The sequence below is a fragment of the Vigna umbellata genome, chromosome 5 (genome assembly GCF_029865625.1).
Source record: "Vigna umbellata cultivar VRB3 chromosome 5, Vumbellata_1.0, whole genome shotgun sequence".
In the NCBI taxonomy this organism is placed as follows: domain Eukaryota; kingdom Viridiplantae; phylum Streptophyta; class Magnoliopsida; order Fabales; family Fabaceae; genus Vigna; species Vigna umbellata.
In genome coordinates this window covers 27,441,428-27,450,841 of record NC_142169.1, presented here as the reverse complement: position 1 = coordinate 27,450,841, position 9,414 = coordinate 27,441,428, and the positions used below count along the sequence as shown (strand labels likewise).

General features: G+C 33.5%; 2 protein-coding genes across 3 annotated transcripts; both read right to left on the bottom strand.

Moving 5' to 3' along the window:
• Positions 1–883: 883 nt before the first annotated feature.
• LOC124832593 (large ribosomal subunit protein uL4-like) lies at positions 884–2,669 on the bottom strand. The gene is made up of 2 exons (XM_047306836.2): positions 1,506–2,669; positions 884–1,226 (listed from the first exon to the last, which is right to left on the bottom strand). The coding sequence occupies exons 1-2, from the start codon at positions 2,598–2,600 to the stop codon at positions 1,113–1,115; spliced, it is 1,209 nt and encodes a 402-aa protein (XP_047162792.2). The 5' UTR covers positions 2,601–2,669; the 3' UTR covers positions 884–1,112.
• Positions 2,670–5,333: 2,664 nt separating this feature from the next.
• On the bottom strand, positions 5,334–8,175 carry LOC124832583 (protein REVEILLE 8-like). 2 transcript variants are annotated; one of them, XM_088114966.1, is made up of 9 exons: positions 8,068–8,175; positions 7,567–7,710; positions 7,276–7,333; positions 7,058–7,181; positions 6,840–6,971; positions 6,596–6,721; positions 6,394–6,503; positions 6,109–6,168; positions 5,334–5,882 (listed from the first exon to the last, which is right to left on the bottom strand). In XM_088114966.1, the coding sequence occupies exons 2-9, from the start codon at positions 7,692–7,694 to the stop codon at positions 5,778–5,780; spliced, it is 843 nt and encodes a 280-aa protein (XP_087971092.1). In that variant the 5' UTR covers positions 7,695–7,710; positions 8,068–8,175; the 3' UTR covers positions 5,334–5,777. The 2 variants fall into 2 exon arrangements, with proteins under 2 accessions (XP_087971092.1, XP_047162779.1); XM_047306823.2 differs by lacking the exon at positions 8,068–8,175 and having other exon boundaries at positions 7,567–8,043.
• Positions 8,176–9,414: the final 1,239 nt, after the last annotated feature.

The window sequence follows — 9,414 nt, the reverse complement described above, 5'->3', positions numbered from 1 at the left end:
ATATATATACAACGAGACAATTTGGTAAGTGTATGTTCTTAGAGAGGGAAACACCTTTGCATGGACTAAGGATAGCAACAATTTTTTCAAACTCTTCCCGGTGATCAACATAACACTCCACCAAGTAATTATTAGGGATGTCTTACAGCTTTCTTCCAAAAGCGGACTAGATCTGTGCAAACTTGACTCACAGTACTCCCTCCTTTATAAATAAAATTATGCTATCTAGATTGACAAAATTGAAGTCGTAAATGACAAAGTTGAAGTGATACAATGCTTCCGTGCAAGCTTAAATGGGTAGATGCATGTAATTTTTGTATTGGCTTATATTGTATCACGGTAAGAATGAACTTCGTTGTGCGAGTGAAACGCAACAGTATTGTTTTCAAAGAGTTGGAGCTGAAGGTTTACGAAGATGGTGGAGGTTTTAGAATCGGGACTGGGAAACCCTACCAAGCAAATTGGTAGAGGAAATCCATCAGCCGTTGAAGGGATGGGGATTTCAAATTATGCAAATTAATATTATTCTAACCTGCTCAACATGTCTATATATTTCTACAAATTTATTTTCTATGTATATTGTATTGTCCCTCCCGTAAGTGAATACAATATTTATTATACTTTTTTGGTAGACATTGTTAAACTTGAACATCATTTATCTCAACTTAAAAGCAGTTGGACCCAAAGTAAGATGACTCTTGTTCCATTCATCTTCCACCATAATTTTTGCTCTAATTTATGATTCAAACCTGTCGCAATCTCTATTTTCTATCATCTATAGATGAAATAATTTGAAGATTCTCAGTCCATTGAGATATCCTCGGCTGGATAAAATCTTCAAATTAGTTTTTTCACAAAGAGGTCCTAACGACAAGTAGTCAACTAGTAGAAAATGGGGTTTCAAATATCATTTGAAAAGGATAAGGACATCAATCCAGATGCTAAATATCAATTACATTGCCGCAAAGCACATGGAAAATGAGCAAACCATACTTGTTTTAAACAGCATCAGAGAAATAACGTTTACTAGGACGACATAACTACCGTATCAAAACTGTAAAAGTAATCTAAAGAAAGTAACAAAACAAGAACTAATCAAAATTCAGAAGAGTTCACTGGGAAACACCCAACCACTTAGAAAAGTTGTCAAATTCTGTATAATCAGAGTCTGAGACCATTGTTTGATACCACGCTTTTCCAGCAGCTCTGATAGCAGAAGCCTCCTCCTAAGATGAAATATGAAAACCAATGTCATTTTAAAGCAACAACAATTTCTAATGTTTAAATGACAAACCTAAAAAACACCAAAAAAAGTAAACAAAAGCCTCGAATTAAACATACAAAACTCAAACAGCACATAACAACGAGAGCCACACAGAATGCGAATTCAGTTTCTAAATAAACCAAGGACAACTGTAATAACAATCACTACAATGCACATTCATTTGATAAAAATTAACATTCAGCAGAATCAGGTTCAATTGGGAAATCATAAGATCACTAACCTTGGAAACAATATTGCGTTTCTGATCAAGCTTTTCCTTCTTAGCAACAAGACGCTGCTTCTCAGCGAGAAGAGCCATCCTTTTAGCGGTCTTAGCATAGGGATTCAGCTTCAACATGACATTGAGGTTCTTCAGAGGGTTCTTCTTCAGAGTAGCGCGCTTAACCTCCTTATTGATGGGCCTCACCACGGACTGAACTTCATCGGAATTAATGATGCGGGCCAAGTCCGAGTTAATCATCTTGGGGCGGGGAAGCAGGTAGCCCTTTTTCTTCTCAGAGACCTTGTCGAAAGACCCATAAATGGAGTCCAATTTCTCAAACGCTGACTTGGTCCAAACAATAAACCTCCCAAGGTGGCCACCGGGAGCAAGCTTCAGAAGGTTAAGCCTGTTCACATTTGCCAACTCAACACCGGGAATGTTCCTGAACGCTTTGACAACTTTAGCACCTTCGGATCCATAAACGATAAGAGGACCCTTGCGTGAAATGTACCTACGGTTCCTCATTTTTCCCTTACCGGGACGAATTCCGTGACTCAGTTTCGCCTTCTCCGCGTCGGGGAACGCACCGATCTTCTGAAGAATTTTCACCGCCTCCTTGGACTTCTCCACACTCTCGATGCTGTCGCTGACGACGAGGGGAAGCTCAGGGACAGACTCGATGCGGTGGCCACGGGCCTGGACAAGGGAGGGGATCGCGGAGGCAGCGATGGCAGAGACCACGGCGTGGCGTTTCTGCTGAACGTTGATCTTGCGGTGCCAGCGGCGCCAGATCTTGGTCGGCGCGAACATACGACCGCCACGGCACATGTTACCGAAGGCGGCCTGGCCAGCACGGTGCGTACCGCCGCCGGGGACGCGAGGGATACGCGACACGGCACGGCCCGTGCCCCATGACTCGGCGGAGGTCTGGTGGCCGGCGCGCTTGCTGACGGCGTAGGGCTGGCGGCTGTTGCGAGAAATGTTGGAGTGGACAAAATTGACAATGTCGGGGCGAATGGGAGCCTTCATGACATCAGGAAGAGGGACGGTGGGGGCTGCATCGCCCTCTAGGGTTTGAACGGAGACGAGAGGCCTTGCTGCTGCCGCCGCCATTGCTGAGGGTTGGTTTTCACAAAACTAGGGTTTAGGGTACTGTCAGCAGAAAACAGAAGAACATAAATTGGTGATTATATATTTATACAGGCCCCTTTTTTGCTTGGCCCAGCTCAGGCCCGTCCACTTGGGAATATGTTTGGGTCATTTCTTTCACCCTCATAATATCCATATACACCTTTCTAAATTTGAAAATTCCAAATTAAGTCATGTTCGCTCCTTTGGGTGTTATACACTTTCATAGTTGTGGTGTGTACGGTGATGTTGTTTCGAAGGGAAGAATGCAACGGGTTGCTAGATTTGTGGCAATGTTAATTTGCGGATTTTTACATTCTAAAGAAAGACCTTCTAAATTAAGTAATTCAATTCAAACCTTTAAATAAAAATTTTTGTCCAAGTGAAAATATCATTTTTGATTATATAATTTAAAAGTCAAATTTGACTTTTAAATTACAAAATATATCTTAAAATATTGTCTAAAGACTTTAGATTATTAAAGCTAAATAAGTCTTTTTCTTCTTATTAGATTGGATATATATATATATATATATATATATATATATATATATATATATATATATATATATATATATATATATATATAATTAAGAATAATTTGGTCTTTTTACCACTTCTATATAGGATGTGTATGAAAAGTATGAGGTTGCAGAACGAAATTGCCGTATGTTTGTGCTAATTGGACTTATTCTTCTTCCGTACCCCATTAAACTTTTTTTAATATCTACAATTAGGGCCGGGCATAATTAGTCTAACTGTACTAAACTGTATCTGTACTATAAAAACTAAACTATTTTTATTAAAAACTGAATTATACTGTTTTGCAGTTCAATTTAAAAAACTGAACTTTTATATCTGCAGTTAACTGCTTCAGTTAACCAGTTGCTTGCTTGCTTTATAATACTAAAAACTTAAATAAAATTTAATTGCATAAGTTACATAAAAAAATTGATCAGAAAAACCTTAACAAAATCTATCCATTTATAAATTGCAATAATATAATAATTTTCAGTAAAAATAAATACTTAAATGAAAAATAATAATAAATTAGTATGATATATAATTATGAAAAGTATGATATACAAATATAAATTCATACAAATGACTAAGTTACATGTTTTATTAAAAAAAAATAATTCATACCAATTTGTAAATAGTATTAAATGTGTCTTTTCTTTTTTGTCTTAAAATTATTTCAGAATAAGTTTTGAAAATTAATTTAAATTCTTAAAGTATTTTTTGTTAAACTAACACTTAAAATTGTAATTTTAGAAATTTAATTTAGGATATTTGTTTATTCGAAAACACTTTTCAATAACTTTTATTTAATAATAAAACAAATAGTTCATTTATTTGAGTTATGATAAAAGTGTGTTTTTTTTATGTTTGTGTTTGATATGTTTGCTTGGTTGTAAAGCTCATTTATTTGAAGTAGTTAACTAGTTAACCGAACTACTAGTTCAAAAGTTCAGTTTTTTTAAATTGAACCATAAACCAATATAATTCAGTTTTTAATAAAAACAGTTTAGTTTTTATAGTACAATATAGTATAGATAATCTATAGTTTAATACAATTAGATTAATTATGTTCAGCCCTGTCTACAATACCTTCCAACAAATAGGTTTGGATAGAGTGATGAAAACTGAGAAATAAAACTAAAAATCGAAGGAGATAATAATACATTAGAAGAAATGCATATAAACAAAAAAATACTTTTATCACAATATTATTTGATTTTTTTTATTTACATAATAATATTATTATTATATTTATATTGTTGCTATTATTTTATTTATATTATATTATTATTACCTTATTTACCTGTTATATTTAAAATATATTTGGAAATAAAAAATACAAGGTGGACTCCATAACTGGTTACAAGCCACATAAATAAACTATTACTTAATTGAGGTTATTTATTAGTGGTAGGAAAATTATAATAAATATAAATATGACTATCTACTTCTCACTTCAACCCATCTTTTTGCGAAAATTTGTTGTTCTGCACCTTTCATCTATTTTCCAATGTTGATCTCCTCCTTTTCATATATTAAATAATACTCACAACATATATTCAAAGAGAGAAAAAAAGTTTGGTATAATTCATTATGTGGGGAAGCTTAATTGATTAGGATTAAATATCAAGGATTGTTGAACAAATTAGTGTTTTCCCTTATATAAACACATGTATATATATCAATACTACATTCCATGCAATGAATAAATTACTACCCTATATACTTTAAAGTGTTCACCATAATTCAAAAAACATGTAGATATTAAACACAATTAAAAAGATTATTTAATAGCATTTGACAATTTTTATAAGATAAAATAATTTTAACAAAAGTTAATTTCTGTATTTCTGATAAAAAATAATGTAAAAGAAATTGGTTTAAAATATAATTATCCTAAATATAATCAACATGATTGTATTATGAGAGCTTTTCGCTATTAAGAATTAGATTTTAAATCTAATTTAATTTTATAAAACTTGTAATTTGAATTTTATTTGAATAATATTATTGTTAATTAATATATAACTTCCAACCCTGTCAATAAAATTTAATGTGCGATTAGCATTCATGAAAAATATTTTTACATTTCTACACAGATGAATAGATTCAAACCATATGAAGCTTTTGTATCCCTTTCTCGTACATTGCCCCCAACAAACACCAGTTTATGGTGACAACTTATTACAGAAGAAATTAGTCAAAGTACCTTTATGCAAATTTATACTGATACGAAAATAGACAAAATTACTACAAAGTCATTTTTCTTCAACTCTCTCCCCCCACATGCATTGTCATGCAGTAAACTGTTTATTTAACTAGAAAGGCTTAGTGATATACCTTCTACTGCATAATCATGTTAAATAGTTATGTCTCTATTTTGAATCGTTGAATATAATTAAACAATGGAAATATAATCACTGCAACACTGTGCACCTTCATATCTTTTTGGTTTTGGTAGCATTTCTAACACTCACTCTCCATGGCTGTGGTTACAAAGGCCGATGATGGTTTTTGTTGCATTTACAAGCTTCGCAATGAGTGTGCTGGTTGAGCAAAACTCTAGTCTTCCATTCAAATTTGATCACTGTAGTAGGAAAGCTACATAACATCAGGGGGAAAAAACACGCACTTGTTCAATTAATGTTTGTTGAGCTGTTTGACATTATAGATCCTTTGTCTATTTCTTGACATCAATTCCTGCCGTAATTCCGTGTTGGCATCGTATGATGACATGGCTTTCCTCTGTACAAAACAATGAAAATGAACTTGAATACTCTAGCATTCTATAATCGTCAAAACAATAAAGAAATTTGATCTCCTTATATTACTTTGGATTAAATATATTTCTTTCCAAATTTATGAAAAATATACTTTGACACAGGCTATTAAACAAACATGATTCATTAAATGGGCACAAATAGCGCAGATAGATATACATGACTGAGACTTATTTGAATTTGAAACTTACAACGGGCACAAAGTCAGGACTAGACAAGTTGAGAGTGAGATTTTTCATCAGCAACAAAACCTGCAGAGCACCAAATATGTAAACCAATTCTTAGTCACACAGAAAAAGAACAATGCTCTGCTACATCGCAACTAAAAGAGATAATAAAAAGCTCAAGGACAGGTAACTCATTATTTTAACAAAACTTTTTACATGCCTTATAATGTTAACGAAGATTACCGATTATGCTGTAAACAAGCCTTATATGTGACGACAAAGCCTTACAAAAAGTTTCATTCTACTCACAGTTTCAAAATTTATAGGATCCATTTCCTTCAGCTTCTGGACATGGCCTTCTGTGTCTGGATCAAAAATACTTCCAATGAAGCTATAAACTTCAGCAAAATCTGGTAAACCTGCGAAATTTGGCCAAAATGAGAATCACCACCAGCTATTAATTTCACTATGCAAGCATATTATGATGAACAAATACATGTGAGATCATTACCATGAAGCACCTGAGTCTGTTTCCCTTGTTTTGGTATCTCAGTAGCAGACAACTTTCTAGTAGAGTTCCCAACATCACTAACGCAGCTATTGCCAATTATTGTCACCCCCTTTGAGCCAATGTCAGCTGAATCAGTGACGTCATATAACATAAACAAGTGGTGGAAAGTTCCATTTAGTACATCTTCATCTCAAACAGAACAATTGAACCAAAAATATGAAAGAATAAAAAGAAACACGCATGCCTTCATCTCCATGAAGATTGGTGAGTTCATCCTGATAGGGCAGTGATCTGTTGGATCCAGAACTCATGAGCAAGAAACTTTCATCCCACGTGGGAGAAACATATGCCAGGGAAGCTGGAAATGGCACCAAAACTGCAAAACCCAGAAAGCAGCATGTCAGGAATGTGCTTGTTGTGCTTTTAAAGAACAGAACATCACAGTATGAAATAGAAGCAAACCATTTTTGGATTCCTTTTGTGGGTATGGATGAACAGCTTTACGCTTAGGACGAGGAGGAGGAACATGTGCTACGGTCCCGTTCTTCTGAACTTTCAGAAAGTACTTCTGGGCGTGACTTCTAATCTGAAGAAAACTCATGGTGAGACAGAGAGATACATATAACAGCATAGCAGAATACACAAATCATGAAAACATAGCTGAAGAACTGCTTCCTAACCTGAATAACTGTCTTTGAACCAACAAAATCCTCAATTTTCTTCCAATCTCTGTCAAATCTGAACAGCCAAAAATGTAAAGGAAAAGGTCAGCAATTCAATAGCAGATTGTGTTTGACACTTCTCTCAAAAACCAAAAAAGAACTGAACCATCAGAACGACCGAAGAATTTGTTGAGTTATGCACCTTTTCTACCCAGAAGTTGAATATAATAAAAATAACTCAATCTAGAATACTGATAAGGAAATAATTTGTGAAGTGAAGCAGCATTATGGTTAAGAATAAGAACTGACAGTTGAAGAGCTTCAAGAAACTTGTCATGCTCCTCCTCAGACCAGCTCTCCCTAGACTTGGTGATGGTATAAGGCTTTCTAACCTTCTTGCCAGAGCCGCTAGAGGGAGTTGAGGGCGCCATTGCCATCGGTTGACAACTTCAACTGTTACTATAGTTAGTGTGACAAATTAAATATAACAAAAGAGAGATGTTATCATACTTCATTTCACTAAATGTTGTTTTGCCTAACTAGTCATTGTTACCAGACTACCAATGAATGCATGTTCTTTTAAACTTTATGCTTGAAATATCCAATCCTTTTCAGTGTTAGATAATGTGGTATATAGCTATAATAGAGTATAAAAGTATCCAACTTTATGAACTAATATTGAATGCTGCTTTAGATTGAAGTCTAATTTCTAAGAAGAGAAAGAGAGAAAAAAGAAGGGATGGCGAGGGTGGATTGGATTGGATTGTGTGGTTAAGTGAGGTGCATATGTGGTAAATGTTAGGTCAGTACCACAAAACCAAACTTGCTTCATGTCCATTTCATCCTCTCATGTTATTGGCATACCCGAAAGGCAAAATTGCCACTTTAATTGTTCCACTTGTGCAAATGGAATTAACAAATTACAATACATTTTAAGAGCTGATCAGAAAACAAGAACATAAACAGCTTTCTAGTAAAAGTTAAAATGTTGTGAAAGCAAAAAATGACGACATGAAAGAGGGTTATATGGTGTCGAATAGTTTGGCGGCGTAAGTAGATTGTGGATAGCACATTAGATAGATAAAGAATGAAGATTAAAGAGAAGATTGGTATAAAGAAAGAAGTTGAAGGGACATGAGAGAGGGGGCAATGTTTTTGTGAACAAGAGGAAATGACAGTGAAAGAAAAGGAGCAGTGGGTCACACCTAATACAAATCATGTGCCACTGCTGCTTCTCTTTTTAGTTCGGTACAAGGCGCGCCAAGACCTATTATTCATTTCATTTGCTCCACCCCAGAACTACAAGAGGATATTTTCTTTTAATGTCCCCAAACATTGCTCTTCGTATAAAAACATGTTCTTGATAATTGGGAGGGTTTGATTAGTAACTTTGTTAACGATGTTGGGGGAGGTTCAACGTAAACATGAGATATTGTGCTGGGCAAACTCTCACAAATTTATTTTTAATATTATTTTAAAAAATCTTTTATTAATGAAAGTATTTATGTATATATAAATTTATGTTCAATTTTTTTTATCCGGATTTTGTTTGTATCTTAACACTTTTAATATATATTTAGGGAGCGAATGATGATGTTCTCGATATTTAAACTACTTTTAAAATATTAAAATAATATTTTTTTAATAGATATAGTGAATTTAGATAACAAATACGGAATATTTATACAAGAATAATCTTATTGGCTTAAATAAGAGTGACAATGAGAAAAAAAAAAAGACAAATGCTTTAGTTTAAGGTTTTATCTATTGTACTATCCACCTCCACGTGTTCTTATCCCCTTTAATCTCTTTGTAATCTTAATTATTTTCCATATTATTTATTTAACATTTAAATACTCTTATATAAAACTCATAAACATATTTTCCTACATATTACATATTACCTCTTATAAGATCATTATAAATAATATTCACATTCCACTAATTTACACTCATCTAATTTTAAAATAATTGGTCACATAAGTGTTAAATAAATCGGTATTCTCATTCCTTAAAGTTTTTATAATAAACTCACATCCCCATAATTTTAGTAAAATTATATTCATTATTCAACTAAGACAATTACTTTTCTTATTTTATTTAAAATTCATACATTGATTAAAATTTAAATAAAAAATATGAACAAAATTAAAAGTT